The sequence below is a fragment of the Phyllostomus hastatus genome, unplaced genomic scaffold (assembly GCF_019186645.2).
Source record: "Phyllostomus hastatus isolate PE091 unplaced genomic scaffold, TTU_PhHast_1.1 phas_contig_1, whole genome shotgun sequence".
Taxonomy (NCBI): domain Eukaryota; kingdom Metazoa; phylum Chordata; class Mammalia; order Chiroptera; family Phyllostomidae; genus Phyllostomus; species Phyllostomus hastatus.
The window spans coordinates 43,746,321-43,765,627 of NW_025333498.1; the positions used below are offsets into that span (position 1 = coordinate 43,746,321).

General features: G+C 36.2%; 1 protein-coding gene across 3 annotated transcripts in view; it reads right to left on the reverse strand.

Annotated features, from left to right (window-relative positions):
• ARHGAP15 (Rho GTPase activating protein 15) overlaps positions 1-19,307 on the reverse strand; it is a 619,068-nt gene that overhangs the window by 117,975 nt on the left and 481,786 nt on the right. For all 3 annotated transcript variants that reach the window (XM_045838525.1, XM_045838438.1, XM_045838608.1), the window contains one exon: positions 11,899-12,033. In XM_045838525.1, coding sequence (XP_045694481.1) covers positions 11,899-12,033 — 135 coding nt within the window. The remainder of the gene's footprint in view (positions 1-11,898; positions 12,034-19,307) is intronic.

A 19,307-nucleotide genomic window follows, 5' to 3' on the forward strand; every position in this document is an offset into this window, starting at 1 on the left:
TTGGAGGGAGCTAAGCAGTTAATTCTTTAATTTTTTTATCAGTAAAATGGGTTAAATTAAGCACTTTCCACCTCTCTTATTCACCTACTCACGAATCCTTCCTACTCTGCATTTCCGCAGTCCATTGCTGTCAATTACCATGAATTGTTAAAGGAGGAATTATATGAAACAACCACTGCAAAGCATATTATGTTTTCCATTCACCCAGCACTGGAACTACAAAGATGGGTAAGACCCAGTTCCTATCCCAGACATGCCTAAGTCAGATTAAGAGATGAAAAAAATATTGTGTAGCTCTATACTTACATGTAAGACAACTAATACTCAGTTTCATATTTAAAAATTCAAGAGAAGTAATTTACAATTAATTGTCAGAGAAATGAGTCACAAACATACAAGCTTGGAAATAAAGAAGCTTGGAAATTATGAAATTTCCCTATTAATAATACTGTCAAGATCTGTGTACTTTCCTGCATGTTTGCTCTGTTTCAGCAAAGATGTTAAACATTTTTTAAAAAGAGGTATATCATTGAATGTGAGTGGACATGGTAGCAACATTTTAAACACATTTGGCTTTTACTATTATAAAAATAATGAGTTTATTTTATATTCTATGAAAGTACATTTCTAGGTAAAGTGATGCTTTACTACTGTTCCACCTTCCAATTAAACAGCATGTATTATGAAAGTTGTCAGAAACTTTATGATGTTGTTTCTTAATTCATTTGCTGGAAAATGTAGTAAGGACAAAGTGTGTTTTTTCTTTAAACATTTCAAAGCTTTTTATTCTTCATCTGCTAGGTGTGTTTGGTGTTCACTGGTGTTTAATTTTATTTTTTAAAGTTTTTCAATGATGTAGGTGCAAGAATGAGCACGTATAACATTGCCTTGTATTCAGAAAGCAATACAAATTTTTCTTGATTTCATTTTAAATTGAATAATCAAGACAGAATCCTTTCTTAAATGATGGGGTTTTGAAAGCATCATGAGAAGAGAAATTTATTTGTGTTTGATTTAGTTTCCTCTCCTGGTAGTTCTCTACAACATAGTGTTTTACTGAGCCACATCTAAATCTGCTAACAATCTCATTTCAAAGCAAACACTTGTTATCACTTTGTCCAAATCAGGCAAGAGTGATCGTTTCAAGGTTGAGAGTAACAGCTTTGGAATCTTCCAGTTCTGGGTTCAAGCCTCAGCTCTGTATCTTCCCACCTGGTAGTCTTAGGCATGCTAATTAGCTTCTATGATCCTCAGTTTCCTAAACTGACATAATGAGAACAATAATATCTACCACAAAGGAGTGTTATCAGTATTAACTTAAATGTACATATAGCATTAGGCTATATTCAAGTGAAATGTGGTAAGTATACCATAATTTGGAACTGTAATTATTACGGGCAGTTCCAAGATTTATTTATATATTAACCTTGCTCTATTAGTTTACAATATTCAAAATTAAAACTAATTCTAAAAATGATCCAAAAGTCTAAAGAAGTCTGTTTTGTAAATTTGGACTTCTGTTTTCTACTATTCTTCTTAGAGTACAGTGCTTAAAGTTTTTCCCAAAACGTAGTGAATTGTTATCTCTAATTGCTTTGTTCCAAATGGCCTTCCAGTCTGTGTTACATAATCTTTAAATGCATTTCAGGACTTGGTGGTGGGCATGGTGGATGATTGCTCAAATTACAAATGTCATAATGCTGAGAGGAAGATTGAATGATACGATTGAAGGATGTATAGTTAAAAATGTGGGTTTTGGTCCCAGTTTCATGGTTACCTGACTAAGGTGAGATAAGTCTTGTGAATATGCAAAACTTAAAACTTAAAGCCAGAATCCCTGCTAGTGTTATTGCCTTGGCAGCCTGGGATTGTGTGAAAAGGGCACATTGTACACAGTTACATGCATGTTTTGGTATGTAGGTTCAAACTTAACATGAGAGAGAAATGGGTAAAAGTGACACCTTGGACTTTAAATTCAATTTCATACCCAAAGTGTATAATTAAATAATATTAATAAAGAGCTAATTGAATGGAAATAATGGAAAGTTATAAGGGAGGAAACTTCATATGCACTAATAAAGTCATGCAATTAAAACAATCCATTGAAGTACACTTTCTGTTATGGACTGAATTCTTTGTGCTTTCCCAATCCATATGTTAGAGCTCTGCCCCCCAGTGTGATGGTTACTTGGGGATGGGGTACTCAGGGAGGCAACTGGGTTTTGTTGAGGACACTGGGTTTTGTTGAGAACACTCATGATGGGATTAGTGTGTCATTGAAAGAGCAGAGGAAGAATGGAGAACACTAAATAGGAATTGGAGTTTATGTTTTAAATATTCCCAAATATTAAGGGACTGTTACAGAAAGATGTACTTTGGATCCTGATGTTGAACCAATGTGATTTTTCCAGCTATGTTCTAGCTGGTCTGTCTTTCCTGTTTGTAGAGAGCTCTGGGTCTTTGGTTTGGGTCACACTGCTCTGTGCTTTTCCTGGGGTCCAGCTCTCAGAAGTCCTGAGCCTTACAGGTTTGAGCACCATTGACAGGGATTTCTGAGGTCCTTCTGTGTCTAATATTTGCTTTTGATCTTTCCATTTCCCCCCTAAAACATTTTCATAATGGAGCACAACGGAATAGAAATTTCTGAAAAATATTTCAATGAGGTAATAGTTCCTTCTTAGGTGCCAATTAGATATTCAGGAAAAACTACACAAAATGTGTCAAAGAGCAATCTTGCTAGGGAGCTCAGAGCTAGGAGCCTGAAGGAGAAGCCCAAAAGATTGTTGATTTCATCTGTTGGTGAGACAGTATCAACCCACAACTAGCACAACAGATGGCACTAATTAGGTCTGCCCATCCGTTACTTGGCAGAGGAATAGACTTGAGATCTGAAAGAGTCAACCTTTCACCTGCTGGACATGCACAGTGAGGATAAAAAGAGAAAGGGGCCAAGAGCTGATTGGTTAGACAGTAATCATGAACTCAGGGTCTTTTAGAATTTGAATTTTCTGAAAAATAAAGGTGTTGTATGAAATAAAAGGGGGTATTGCACATTTAAATGGAAAACTATAAATAAGTCAATGTAAGGAGAAAAGTCTCACAATTATCCAATGTAACATATTTATATTTCATGGATGTTTAAAACTATGTTTGCTTTTTTCCTTCTAAATATATTGCTTTTACTCGTAAAACCAACACTACTACTTGTTTTCATTTTCCACGTTTCTGTTTTCCAAACCATAGGTAGAAAATATACGAGTCAGTCCTTAGGGGCAAATTTCATTCTTTAGATCACATGGTGATTTTCAGTGAGGATATTCTGTTGTTCCAACATGAGCAGCATTCCCCCAGGAAATTTGAGGAACTCCAGAAGACATCACTTCTGAAGCTTAAATCCCCAGAATAATAAGACATGAGCCAAATGAGGAAATGCCACATTTTAAGGAGTCCATGATAGTCTTAGGAGCCATGGAAATAAAATTCCTTTACTGCCAGAGAGGCGGAGAACCAGAGTAAAGGCAGGTGCTTGAGCGAATGAGAGCACGTGACTGAGTTCCAGCAAGTCAGAGAAGGCAGGAGAAGGGCTCAGTTCTCCCTCTACGTCTGGGTTTGAAAATAGCTCAAGGGAGGTAAGTGTAAAAATTCTCTTGATATTATTGTAAAAATGTAATCAATAAGTCTACCTTTTTAAAGCTAGAATATCATAAGTTGTGAGAGCCAAAAAAAAAAAAAAGAAAAAAAGAAACATTTCAGGTCTGGAGAATGAATGTGTGCATCTGTGTGTCTGTCCCTCCATCTATGTGTGTTTGTAAGGAGGCTTGACTTCTGAGTGCGGTTTAATTGGTAACTTTTAATGCTTTTATCTGTGAGAAAGATCTACTGTGTCACAAATATCTGCACAGGCTAGTATATAGCAGGTCCTGCCACACCTTAAACTCTTCACCCATCAGTGAGCCTATGGCCCTTCATAAGCTGAAACACAGGGTCCACTATCAGCAAGGAAGCTAATTTCCCAACAGGGAGCAAGAATTACTTTGAAGTTGTCTCTTCTGGTGTCACTGTGAAAGTCACAGATTTACCAATATTTAATAGAAGCAAAGCAGCAGCATCTTGGCGAAAATGGCCAGCCTCTGGGTTGTGATTAAGATGTGTGCTCCAGAGTAAAGTGACAGACTTTGGACTCATCAAGTGGGATTGTACCTGGGAATGGCTGGCAGAACAAAAGAGAAATGTCATGAGAGAAAGAAAGTGGGTGTCCCTAGATGGTGAAGCAATAGACTATCCTGTAATATTATCCTAAACATATCTGGGTACTGTTTGGAATTCTGGAAACAAATATTAAGGCAGAATAAAGATAGCCATATGTGTCACTTAAGGCAGCTTTACTAGAGGAGTGAAAAGGTTTGTGAGAATGGACAAAAGGTCATCTGAAAATGTGGTCTAAGGATAGTATGTCTGCACTCTGATTCAATAACACTAGCTAACATTTACTGAATACAATGTGCCAGGAAATCTGTAAGTGCTTTGTCATGATTAGAATTTCATTAAATTCCTTCCAGTCTCTGTGGGGAAGATAATATTTAACATGATTTTACAGATGGGGAAATTGAGGTTTAGAGTAGTTAAGAGCTGGTACAACTAGCTCTCACAAATAGTAAACAGTGGAGTCAGAAGTTGAATGGAGATAGCACTGTGCAGGTACAAATTTTGGCTTCACTGATGAGAATAACCTCACTGAGAAGTTAGCATGTAAGTGGCAACCTGGAGTCAGGCCACTAGTGAGGGATTGGGCAAAGACACCCCAGGTACTTGAGGTACTCAACAAAGAGCCGAAAGGACCAATGAGAAGAGCACAGCAAGAGAGGTGTGTGCCACCAGATCGTTGTAGGGCTTTGACAGCTTCACAAAGGATCTGGCTTTTCTTCAAAATGAAATGGCAAGCCGGGTGCAGCATTCGGATAATATTTGTAATGAGAATCCCACTGGATTGGGTGAGAGGGAAGACAGCTACTGGGAAAGGAGTATAGGACATTCTCCTGGAGATGTGGCCAGTCAGACTTGGAAGTGGGTGGGTGGAAATTTCTTTTGGAAGGCTCCCTCAGTGGTGATCACAACGTGGTGTCAGTGTCAACACCAAGAATATGAAGTGACGCATCTCAGTGTGAAATGAAAGGTCACAAGCCCTCAGTTTCATTAGAATCTATTGATGCAGTGAACTTGATAACAGGCAATGAAAACCAGTCACTTAAATCTACCATTAGAGGAATGGGTCAAGATAACTGTTTTCCACTGAAGTATTGAGGAGAAGTTCTGCATTTTGTTATATGTCTTTTGAAAGCATGTCCATTTGGTGGGAGCAGGGATGCTCAGGAAGCTGACTCATGAAGGCTTACTGGCTGATTGCTCAGCTTCAGAGTTTATTGCTTGGAAAAGTGACCTCTTAAGAATATAGAAGAAAGGAGTGCAAGTAAAAGACAAGTTTTAAGGAAAAACAAAAAGACAAACACGACATTTTCAATGGAGCTGGGTTTACCACTCAATTAATTTCAGCATTAAGGAGCAATTTTAGTTCTGAATCACCTTTTAGTTTTACTTATAAAGGATTTTTCATTAAACAAAATTAAGTAGATGGTGGTCCAGTTGTTTATTTTCTACCAAGCAAAGCATTCCTACAAAAAGACACCTGTGCAAGCCATTTGGCTCTAGTCAACTATTTTTTTTGAACAATTTATTTATGAATATAATTAGAATGAGTTAAGAGACAAGCTAAGCATCAGCCATAAAATTTCTAGTTTGTTAAAGAGACACATACACACACTCTGATTAAAAAGTAACCACAAGAAAAAAAAACCCACCAATTGGTAAGAATGTTAGCTTGCAGTGAAAACTTTAGTAGAGGGGGAGTATTTGTAAAATCTATCTTTACTTTAATTTGAACCTTTTTTGAAATGGTTGCATGGAGAATATTTTTATACTAGATTATTTTTACCTCTCTGGTTTATTTGTGGTGGCCCTTCAAATGCTGCTTTTTACTTTCTCTAGTTTTAAGACAATTTGTCACTATCATGCTTTAAAGTTTAGCGACTGTTTGTAGTTAAGTGTCTTGCAAGCTCTGTTTCTTTTCTCCCAAAGAGTGCCATCATGGAGTTGATGATGCATCAGAAATAGTTTGAACAAAGGGCAAGATAAAGTCAAGAGTAAAGAAAATATTTGCAAATGTACTTGACTGGCTTTTTCCCTCCCGATTACTTATTGAAAGTATACTTTAAAGGTAGAATGGGATAATGGCCATGGTGGGAGGCATGAGGACATGCAACAGACACTTCCTGCCACATGGAAATGTCTTTAATTTAAAATATTTTTATATGAGGATGGTGTGACTGAAATACATATAGGAGTATTTAATATGTATGTTCTGTATATATGACAGATATATGACTTGTATTTAAGAATTAGGCATGGGGTAAGCCCTACCTTTGGTGACTAACAGCCTGAAAATAATGGTGCTCAGTCAATCTTATGAATACCATTTTTCACAGTTTGTTTTACCTCTTAATTAATCAGTGTTTACAAAATCTGGGCATTAAAAAATATATTGTATTCAAATGCATCTGTGACTACAACTTCTAAATTGAAGACTTGTATATAACATTATTTGTGTCTCAGTTTATCAGTACTTGCCTAATACCTGTTACATACATACATACATACCTGTATATGCTCATATATAAAATAAACATGAAATATAAAAATATTATATATAATATTTTTCTCAAGAGAAGCTGGAAAACATGTCAATATAATTAATATTAATATTTAATACTTGATATAACAATTAATTAATTAATTTGTTTTGATCTGAAAGTTAGCTTTGATTGCATTCCCATGATGGGAAATATATAGAACATTATCCAGGGGTGGGAAGAAAAATAATTATTTTTGTACATGGAAGGCAAATTTGGAAACTCAGAATATAACATGTCAATAAGTACAAACTCACACACTCAATTATGAGCTCCAAAGAGGTGAAATGAAGAAGCTTACCAAAATGAAATTAACAGATAGTCCTTGAATAAATGAGATTTGGTGCAGGCTTGTGTCAAATCTCTAAGACTACCCCTCAGAAATAATAGATAACACATCTTGTAGGTAAATATGTAAAGTAAATTCTCTTTACTTCTCTATCATCTACTAATTAGTCTATAGTTTCACTGACATGTCAACTCTGATGATCATTTGTATTTAAGAGAAGGCACATGAAAATTGATGAATTAAGAACATTTGTGACATGGACGTGAAGCAGGTGCTACCTGTAGGAAGTAAGAGAGGGAAAAACATGGAGTAGAAAGAAATATGGCTCCACAACATGTACATACCTTAACTCCCATACATGAATATGTATGTGAATATGTCACCATACATGGTGAAAGAGATTTTTTTTTACATGTGATTAAGTTAAGACCCTTGAGATAGGGAAGGTATCCTGGATTATCTGTGAGGGCCTAATGTAGTCACAAGGGTCCTCAAAAGTAGAAGATGGAGGAGAAAGAAAGTCAGAGGGACATTTGACTGTGGAGGAGGGCAGAGTGACGTAATGTCAGGTAATTGCTGCCTGTGAAGGTGGGGAAAGGACACCACTGGTGAAGGTATGCAGGCATCCTCTAGAAGCTGGAAAAGGCAAGGAGGTGGATTCTCCTCTGGAACCTCTAGAAAGAAATGCAGTCCTTCTTACACTTTGCTTTTAGCCCAGTGAGACCAAGTGTCAGACTTCTGTCTTATAGAACCGTAAGATAATAAATCACTATACTTTAAGCCACTAAGTTTGAGGTAATTTTTGGCAGCAGTAGGAAATTAATACACATGTATTGTAAGAAACAGAGGCTCTAGCTCAGAAAGCAGAAAGAAATCCCTGATGTTCCCTGGAAGCGACCATTGAATATGAATTAGAAGACAGAAGGTTCTAGAAAGGAGACATCCTAGAAAAAAATGGGACTTTGGACAATAGTGTCAGAAAAGACTAAGGGCATTATAAAAGAAAAAAAAACTAGGAAAAAGAAAAACAACTACAAACTCAAAAAATATCTATACAGGAAAATCATGATTCAACAAAGGAAACAAAATATGGCCAAGAGTTTAAGCAATTTTTGGAGTGCAATAAAATAAATTCTACCTGACCTGGTGAGGCATATCCTTTGAAAAGTTGAAATGTCCAGACCCCTGAAGCCCTTTAGCCACATATTGTATGACCTATCATAAAAGTCTATAGCTACAGACTGTGTTTTTGTACCAAGTTCACATTTACAGTACTAATCATGCCTTCAGCATAAGTCAATTCCAGAGAATTAATTACTGCAGTCAGTGGGTTAAATCCCCACCAAAATACCCTGCAGGTAACCCAGTTCCATTGACCTTAAATATAGAATTTCAGATCAATAACTGTGGTACTTGGATTCTGAAATATAAAACAATCTTTAGTGTTTTTGTTACCCCAATGGGTATTATCAGACAGAGGATCACTATGGCAATTGCAGGTTCTTATCATACTAATGTTTGCTTTGGGTCCAAAAAAACTATTTTAAAAAGTAAATGCCTTCTGTTCTCTTTTCCTGGAGTGTGTAATGATGACTTTCAAACATATAATGAAAATTAACAGTAATTTAAATAGTAGTCATTACTTGCTTATACATGAAATAAAATTTCTTCCTCAGAGATAAAGCATTTTGGATGGAGGTACAATTGCTTTGGTCTATTCATCTTTCAACTCTGTCCTACAACGGTAAAAGATCTCTCTATTTGGGACCAAGTAAAAATGTTAAACCATCACAAACTGGGTTTAGGGACAGTGAGAGAGAAAAGGGAAATAATGTTATAGCTATATGAACTGCGACATTGACTGGTTTGGTGTTCTGCTAATGTTTAAACAAAAAAAATAACCCAGAAACCACTTTAAGTATTTATGCCAATAGAGCAAGTTATTTTGATACAGGGAACTGGTTACCCATGTAACAAAGAAGCTAATAGCCAAATAAGGAAGAGAGAAGAAACCAAAAAAACTAGCCATTGCAGGAAGCCACTACCATGCTGGAGGGCAGAGGGAGGCAGCAAAACATCACAAGACAAGTTGGAACCAGAGTGAGTCTGTCCAACCCAAGTTGGAGCCATGGAGGAGATGGACCCTCAGGCAAAGAAGCCAACCAGGGCAGAGGGATGGCCAAGGGAGAGGGGGTGGGGAGGTAAACTAATAAACTGGCTTGCCTTTTCTTTCCCTTCTTCCTGCTATCTACTGCTGGTGACTTCCACTGACTACAAGAGCAGGAAGACAAGTGCACCTGTGAAGTACAGCTGGCTAAGGTCAAGCTTCCAACCATACAGAGCATAGAGGAGAAGAATAAGAATGGCCAAAGAGGCCCAGAGGCCACATATATGGTCATCTCCCCTGTGAATTTACTTTACCTGATCAATTCCTGTTTTTTTTCCTCTTATAAAAAAGCCAAGAACTCATGGGAAAATTTGTTGAGCTTCTCACTGTATAGATTTTACAAGAGGCAGTGAGAGCTATGATAAATTCATCATCCCTCTGGGACTGACTGGATGGACCCAGAGGGTCCATATTTATATTTTATATTTTGAAATATTTTTTCTTACTCAATTGGCACACAATGGGGTAAAAGTACTCCCTCTGGTGTGGTTTTACCATTGCCAAGGAATAGGTGGATATTTTCTCATTTCTTGAAGATATTTCAATATGATTTACAACCTAGAGCTGAATTTAGAACACAAAAACTAATCCAAGGTTATATCATAAATACATGATAGTATATTTTAAGTACTATACTGAGTTAGGTAAGGCAAGTTTACTCGGATTGATTCCCCTTGCCTGAACAATGAAGGAAAACTCTCTTGTCTCTTCACTTCCAGACTGATTTCTCAAATACAGCTGTTGGCATGCATACAGCATCTTACATTTTAAAGGGACTTTCCTAAGCACTATCTCATCCATTCTCACCATCACCCATTTTATAAGTACTGACAACAGCCATCGCCACAACAGCATGCTTCCCACTTCAGCTTTGCCTCATTCTGACCATGCCAGTGTTCCTGAAATTCTGTCCAGTTTGAACATGAGTCCTAGGATAATACAAAAATGGTCCTACTCTTTCTGGGAATTCAAAGAGCACACCTTCACCTGGGTTCTGAGGGCCTGCTTCCTCTATCTCTTAAGCTAAAGGAATGGCTTCTCTAATACCATTAAAATCAGGTAAACAAAGGGAAGCTTAACTAATGGGTGTCCTGTATTACAGCCCTCACATCAGTACATGTACAAGTACATTTCCAAATAACACCATCTTCACTTAAATATTTGGAAACCATGATGTGAAATTTGTATGACTTCTTTAAATACACAGAGATAGGTACCCAAATGCAAGTCTCTCCAATTTCCTACCAGAACACCATCCTCTCACTGTGAGCGGTATCCATACTGTGTGTTCCAAGACAAAACATCAGAATTAGCTGTTATGGTGATGCAAATTTCCTTATTTTTTTTTATTCCTCCTTTTAAGTTATGAGAGTCTAGGAACTATAAAGTACTGTTTTTCTCGAGAAGCAGAGGACTCATGAAATTAAACGTTATGACAGGAGATAAGAGGTACAGCCTCACCTCATCATTTGAGCACATCATTTGAGCACAGCTACTCATCATTTGAGCACAGCTACTGTGTATACCAGCCTCAAAACAACAACAACAACAACAACAACAACAACAACAACACAATCCTAAATCATGAGCAGGCAGCAAGAGAAAGAATTTGGGGGAATAAACTCTACTTTATTCCTCCTGTCAGTATCATTTTGCCAGAACTTTATTTTTGTGAAATAAAAAACAGAATAAAAGGGCATCTCGAGGGACTGTTCTCCAACCTGGGCTCCCCAAATCCCCAGTCCCGTTAATGGGAACACAGCACATACCACCAAGATCAGACCTCCTAAGTAGAGTATTATTTTTTCTTGCAGATTTTTCTTGTTTGGACTTTAATGCAACTCCTACCAGGCTCACAGGCTTTTTATTTTACCTTTCTTTCTTCTTTTCTTTTCTTCCTTGAATCAGCTTACTGCCAGGGAACTTTTTCAAATCTGTCACAATAGTCAGTGTACCCTAAACTATTAAATTTAGAGATGAACTAGGAGTTGCTTCCCTAAAAATCAACAGTAGAGGTTTCCTTGCATTTGGAAAAATTTTCATTCATTCATTCATTTTTACTGAAATATGCATGTGTTATAGATGAGAAAGCAATAGAAAAGCAAGCTTCATAGAGTGAACAATGACAATTGGCTAGTAAGTGATATAACTTAACCTCCCACAAAGTCATCAGTTTAATAAAAGAAACTTGCTATTGCTTAATTTAATAAACTGCTCACAAACAAATTGTAGATGAATATTTACTAGTGTTGGTGGGTGAACTGTGAGTGAGTGAAGAGAAGGTGATACCCCAGTTGATGATTTGACACTTCTTTATGAAATATAATATTTAATGCACTGGGGTTCTTTTTAAAGATCCCTTTATACCCAAAGTGTAAAGGAAGGGATTGGGGATGCCAATGGTGACCCCTTTAAAACAGAGTCTATGTGAAGCTATTTTCATTCAAAGAGGCTTGGTTGAAAATTGGCCATCCCAAATAGAATTCCTAGTTTTTTTCTTAATTAAAAAAAAATGACATTGCCAGGCCAGAAATAAAAATAAGCCATCAAAACCACAAACACAAAAATGAAAGATGTAGAGCATTGGGAATATTGTTATCTCCATGATTGCTGTTATCAAAATTCTTATTATTTACTTAATAATTCCATGCTGCCAGCTTACTCCAGCAAGCAAGCACTCCTGTGTGTAAGGTACTTACTGATCGCTTCCACAAACTGCTCAAAGAAGCTGTAAGGGAAGAGCGGCTCAGGCAGCTCCCGGAAAAACATCTTCAGTGCTCCGGTGACAACGTGGATGTCCTCCCACTGGCTGTCGTCCAAATTCAGCTTCTCTTCTGGGAAAACACGAGGAGAAATGGAACAACTGGTTTTAATGAAACAATTACAAGACACTAATTATTATGTTAATGTTTGCCTACTATCATCAGCAACCGTTAACAGCCTTCTGCACCTAGAGGTTTGGTGCTGTGCATGTTTTTTTCCCCCTTTTTTTTCCGTAGGAAGGAAGCATTTTCAATGGAATACCATCTGTAGGAATGCTGCTAACAAAAAAACAAGAGACACAAAGAGACAGTGCCATTGACACAGTATGTCAGATACATTTATTCCCATAATGCATCAGTATGAAAATTAGCATCACAGCTCAATGTGATTCAAAGCTATTTGGTTTTGAGGCCGAGGGGCTAAGAGTTGCCAATGATGGCCGGCTCAAGGGACCGGCCTAAAGGCCTTGCTGAGCCAACAGGAGACATATGCTAAACATGGCAATAGAAAATGAGTTATTGCTTTACATGTGTTAGCCTTGCTATGTACAAGGGAATAATGGGTAACACTTTCTTTCTTTCTTTTTTTTTTCTGAATATAAAGTCAGCAAGGAATAGAATACTGAGTGAGAAAGGATATTAATTCCTTCTTACTGCTTCAAAAATATCTTTTTTTTTTGGTTTTCATCTCGAGGAAAATGTACCCAGCAACAATATTAGACAGACCCCTGTTGGCCTGTGTAGGCTATGCAAAGCTGTCAAAAATGATAACACACTAAAGACAAACCACAAATGCTTACCAACTGCTCTTAGAAACAACGGAAATGCTTACTTTGGAAGCCTGAGTGAGTTGAAACATTTAAATATTAAAGAAAATAAATGCCAAAATGAAGTTTTTGGATGAAATAAAGAGATGTTGAACAATTATTATTTTCCAGTTTGCTCTCAGTATGAAAGCCTAGAATCATTTTCACCCAAGAATTGGGTACAATAGGGTCTGAAAATGACATCCTTATATACAAATAAAAGGATGCAAGGCACCAGAGCTTTGCAGCTGATCCATCACATTTGTCTTGTTTTCTATGTGACATAGAAAAGATTTTGGATTCTGGGCTTAATGAAAACTAAAGCTAGTCATTTTAGACAACCTGAGGGTTAATTGAAAAGCTGAATATCTTGGCAAGAACTTAACAGGTATTTGGTCAACTGGAATTTTGTTTCTTTATCAATGTATTAACCCAACATTCACATGCCTCCTTGGTGTCAGTTTTTCACTGTAGAGAAGAATTTGCACCAAAAATGTAAAAAAAAAAAAAAAAGCTGAGAATTGTCACTGTAGGGAATCTCTGCATGAACTGTTTTGCTAATACTGTTCATGTCCTTTTAAAAATATTAGCTGAAATCTTTATTGAATCTTTTTTTTCTACATGGGTTATTATTTCCAGGGCTAGTGAGTGATGTTTCTGCTCACTAGGATTTTGCAATGAGAAGCAAGGAAGGTGGATCTGTGTGTTGCAGATGGCCTATTTTTTTCTTCCCTTTCAGTCATCAGTCCTACCTCAATCATAACACAATGATATGATCCACAACAAAATCAGCAGAGGAGACCTTCTTTCTGTCTTGCAATCATTTGTGATTGATTGTATTTCAACAATTAGTCTTTTATTTAGCTACACACTATTGAAATAGGACGACAGCATCTTAGCAGGCCAGCTTTAAACAGTCAACTGTTAACAATAGCATCAAAAAGGGAGACCTGATGGGGTTTACTGTCACTTTAAAGAACGGGGTTTTCACATTGTTGAAATCTGTCAGATATTTTGAAATGTCCCTCTCACTATGGTGCCACACCCCCTGCGTGCCCTTATAATAAAATTGGTTTTACTCCTGATTAAATCATTTTCTCCCTACTCACTACCATACTTCTCATAATGGACCTGTGTGCTCTACAGCTGGTGTTCTTCCCATGGTACCAATTCTTACTTTATCTTTTAAGCACTTTGCTGCTAAGATCTCATGCAGAGTGCTTATGTTTTGTTAAGAGCTTCATTCTTAGAGAAATAGCTTAACACATGTTCTAAAAATGTTGCACAACTTATTGCTTAAAACGTTTAGAAAATGTGGAAGTACTATAGTTTTGGCACTGAACTTTAAGTGAAAACCTAAACACACACACACTCACACATACGTGCTCCCAGATACAGCTATCTCTACCAACAATTTATCAGAAAAGTCCAGCATGAAATGCCATTCTGATAGATAGGTTTGAGATTGTTGAAGGAGAGCATTAAGGTAAAAAAGAGACTGATTTCATCTTCAGTAGGAACAAGAACAAGTATAGTAATTGTGTGACCACATGCAAATGCCATTGATATTGGTCATGTTCACATAAACATCAGTTAATGCAAATGACTGTGAAATGGAATATTTCAAAATACATTAAAATCTACCAATAAATAAATACCACTTTATTATGCCAATTCAAAATGCCAGGTAATATCAATATCAACTTGCATTATTTAAACCTACATTCCTACTATAGAGTATGTAGTCTTCACTTAAAGAAAAGTATTGATAGCATTCCAACAAGTAGCTCAAAGAAATAATATGGCAAGTAGTTGGAAATACAATATCTAATTTTTATATTAAATTTTTATAAACCAGATGCTTTTAAGGTATGTTTTTCAAGGCCACATGACTTATCTAAACATACAGTTATGTCTCTGTTTATAAGCCTTCTCGTGAAGCCAACCAGCTCTCAAGATGAACTGACCATGACCCTATTTCTGTGTTAACAGGTACCATTCTAAACACATTTGTATTATTTGACAGGTATTATCTAACTAAACTGCTTGCAGTGATGACATCTTATGCTTCTTCCTTTACCAGAAGAGTAAGGCTCCTAAATGGTGATGCACCATTGACTGTTAGGGCTGGATAACTCTTTGTTGTGGGAGCGGTCCTGCATTTGTGGATGTTCAGCAGCATTGTTGGCCTAAGCCCACCTGATGCCATAGCAGGTCCTAGTGGTGATGATAAAAACTATCTCCATATATTGTCAAGTATCTCCTTGCCATGCAAGTTATCCCTAGTTTAGAACCACTATAGTAAAACCACTATAGTAAGAGTCTGTAGAAATTGCTCAATAAAGATTGGTTTATGAAGTTGACCTTAGGTAAATAGAGAACTGAAAAACTAGATACATGCATAGTGAGATGTCTTTAATATGACCTTAATAGTTCATAATTTTTATTAACAAAATCAAAACCTTTTACAGAACAAAATCACATGACCACATTTCAGGGTGCTTTGCTACAAAATACAATAATAAGCAATTACTCAGTGCTCACATTTTAGAAGGACTATGCTATGCACTTTACCTGTGTTATCTAATATAATTTTTTTTCAATAAGAAAGGGAGGTCAATGACATTGTTGTCATCATCTCCATTTCACACATAGCACAACTGAGGCATGGGTAGATTAAGTAACTTTTCCATGGCTGACAAGTGATGAATCCAGGATAAGGAGCCAATAAGCTCTACCTCCCATCCCTGACCTTGTATTCAGGCATAAATGTGGCAGCAGAAGCTGAAAGGGAGAAGGGAAATAAATAGTAATTGCCAGTGGTAGTAGATTTACTATTACTTCACAGAGAGTGACTTTTACATTTTATCCTTAAATGTCTTACTTGAGGTGATGCTTTTACCTGTAAACTGACTCATCTTTTCTAATTACCCACTTATAGAAGGAACAGATTTTTATATAAAGAGATATAAAACAAACTGGCAATAAAAATAAGCTCCATTAGGAAAGGGGCAGAAAATGGGGCAAATTGTTATGTGGTGGTGGAGTAAAGAGGAAATAGGATAGAGTGAGAACGATTATACAAAAGGCCAGGCCTGGAGGTACTGTTAATCCATTATATATCTGTTTGTGCAATGAAGATAGTTAGAAGGTTATTTGTTGGCATCAAAGGAGAAAACATATCTGAAAATCATTTGGAAAGCACTAGTCAACAGATATATCCAAGAAAGACACCAATGTGATGAGGAAAGTGAATAAAGACCAAAACTATGTGAGAGATTAAGGCAATGGAAATCCTGAGCAGACATTCTCAGATCCTGGTAGTTTCAGGGGATCTACCTCAGTGTGATGCAGTTTGTCACATGAAAACTTTACTGTGAAGAAGCTGGGTTGCATCAAGACACCTCATGATCCTCATTCTGCTCATCTGGGCTGGTTTCTCCTGATCTCCTATTTAGGCTATTTTAAATGCATTTTGGTCATGGCTTTTGGTTTAAGGCATTTAAACAGAGTTGAAGATGGATAAAACTCCTGAATTCAAATACTGTGTGAGTTTTATGAGATTACAAAAAATATACCTAAATATTGTATCTAAACAAGACCATCTTGAAATGCTCTTTCTTGAAAGGTCTTATGTGTGTTTTATTTACTTTTTAAATAAAAACTTATCTACATCAATGGAAACAATTATATGTGAAGGAAAAAAAATTGACAATAGCTATTAAGAATCTTTCTTAAAAAGAACTGAAAAATGGACCTTTGATAGCTACAATAGGTCATAATAATTTTCAAGGAAAAATGCACATCTAAATATCACTAATAAATTCTTTGCTGTAAGGGAGTGCCTTCCATATTATAGGATGTTTAGCAGCATTCCTGGTCCCTATCCACTAGATTCCAGTAGCAACTTCCTCTGCATGTGACAACTCTCTCACAAAAATAAATTAAGAGTAATATACAGATACAAGTAAGAGTTTAATCACTACTTTCCTCTTGCATTATATATTGCTCTATAGATGAGTATAATCAGAAGCTGCAATACCAGGTCTGATTTTAACTAAATTCACTATATTAATTCAATATTGGTTGAAACATCATTGCAGATAACTTGAAGTATCCAGACTGGAATAGTAGCACAAGAGTAAAGAGGTAATTCATTATTGAAGAATTGAAAAACAAGTGCATTTTTACCTTGTAATTTTTCCCATGGCACTTTTAAAGTCTCTTTCCAATTTTTATTTCATTGTTGTAATAAAAAAAGGAAAAGATACCCCAACTTTCCCAGGATATGGGCAGAATAGCTCTGATTTCATTAATATAGTGACAGGACCCTATCACATTGTGAAACTCATAAAGAATGTGGTATCTGCATCCAGTGCCAATGACCATTTGGAAACTTTATCTGAAAGGCCCATTGGGTACATGAAAGTCACATCATGAATGAAAGAGAAGCCAGAGGGACTATAGATCTGAAAAATAATAATATATTTGGCCATAAAATTAAACTGAAAGATTAGACATTAAAGTGGTTAAAACACTTTATCTATAAGGGTATAGCTGATTTTTAGTTTACTATTTAAAGGAGAGGATCAAAAGGAAGTTCATTGAATCATTGGTGTAGCTCAAACTTTCCTGTTGTGTTGGCCCCTTAAAGTGACAGTTGGTTTCTGGTGGATTGGAGAGGTTCCAAATTCTTAAATCTGGTAATGTAGATCCTGTGCCCAAACCAGAATCTTTTCATGCTGTACTTGCTAAAACTGCTTTCTATAATACCTTGGCTATAACATGAAACTCCAGTGAGGACATTCTTAGGAAACTAGACCAGTTGGCCAGTTGATCTGTTTGTTCACTTAATTTTTATTAAACAAACATAGATTCAATCAAGACTACATACCAGGGACTATATGATGTGCTTTTCAAAGCTACAGCTGTTGAGCTGCTTTATATTCCTCAAAGGAGAGGGCTTCCCAGGTGCTCAGAAATATTTCTCAAGGGAATATAGATCATGTTCTAGACATTTTACATCTTATTTTTGTCCCACAGAATAATACTCTATTGACCTTGACTACAAGCAGGAACAAACTCAATGAACTCAAGGAATATTACCTGAAATATGTGGTATGTTATGGTCTGAATTGTGTCCCCTCTTTCTAATTCATATGTTGAAGTTCTAATCCCCGGTATCTCATAATGTGACTGTACTTGAAATAAGGCTTTTAAATGTGTAATTAAGGTAAAATGATGTCAGATGGATGGACCCTAAATCAATATGACTGGTGTCCTTATAAGAAGAGGAAATTAAGATGCCCGTGTGAAGACACAAGAAGGTGATGAGTATCTACAAGTCAAGGCAAGTGGCCTTAGAAGAAGGCAACTTGGCCAACACTTTGATCCTGGACTTCCAGCCTCTGGAACCAAAGAAAATTACCAGAAACTCTATAAGACTAAAACTTTAAAAAAATAAATAAAAGTTTTTATTTCTTAATATCCAATGAGATATTTTGGCATGCCTTGTTGGCTTGCTTTTTATTATATTACATCGGGTTGTATATATTACTTTGGATATCACCTAAGAAGACCAAGGCATGAAAATAATGTCACAGGCTAATATGAAGTATCTTTAGTTATTCTCTTATAAGGAGGCAGAACAGCCTTCTACATTTAGTATAGAAACTAAGTCAGAAACAAAAAAATCTGATTTTTAGTTTTCCTCATATTTCATTTTGACTGAATAATAACATAATGAATAGGTACATCTGAAACTTGTGAAGCAAGCACCACAGATAGAAAGTATAACAAATATGTAATTGCTTTGTGTTTTTAAATTTTTTAATGGCATAACATAAAACATCCTCCCATGATAAGGTATAATGCTACCTTATAAAGTAATGTTATTGATATTGTGCTTCTCCCCAGGCTTCTAGATACTCTTTTTTTGTTTGTTTGTTTTGTCTAGATATTGAGGAGAGGTAGTGTTGTTCAGATTCTAACAACAACAACAACAACAACAACAATGAATTGACTTTATTCATTGGGATCATAAGTTTTAAGAAAGGACATACCTTGTATATCATGGTACCAACATATTCATACATTTCCTTAATTCCTCCCACACTAGAGCTTCCAGCACTGCTCTTATTTCCATTCAAAGACTTTTTGTGCTCTATAGACACTACACGCAATGGTTTGTTTTATTTGACCAACTTGTCTAAACAGATTCTAAATTTGCTTGAATTCCATGGATGATTTTACACATTACATACTCAAAAGGTAGAGAATTCATAGGATTAAGTTTCAACAAAGTCATTTTTGGGTTTCTTTCTTATCTGCTCTAAATTTCAACACCATTCTTATTTGTTCCCTCTCAGTTACATTACATTTGTAGATATCAACCAGGAGTTCAGATCAAAACATATCTCATAATGATATCTATGAAATAAATATAACTAAGCCCTATAAATATAGAAAACACAGGCAAATATATAGATGTTCTTAATGTGCTAGTTCCCACTACTCTAATGAGACCTGTCATCTCTTCCT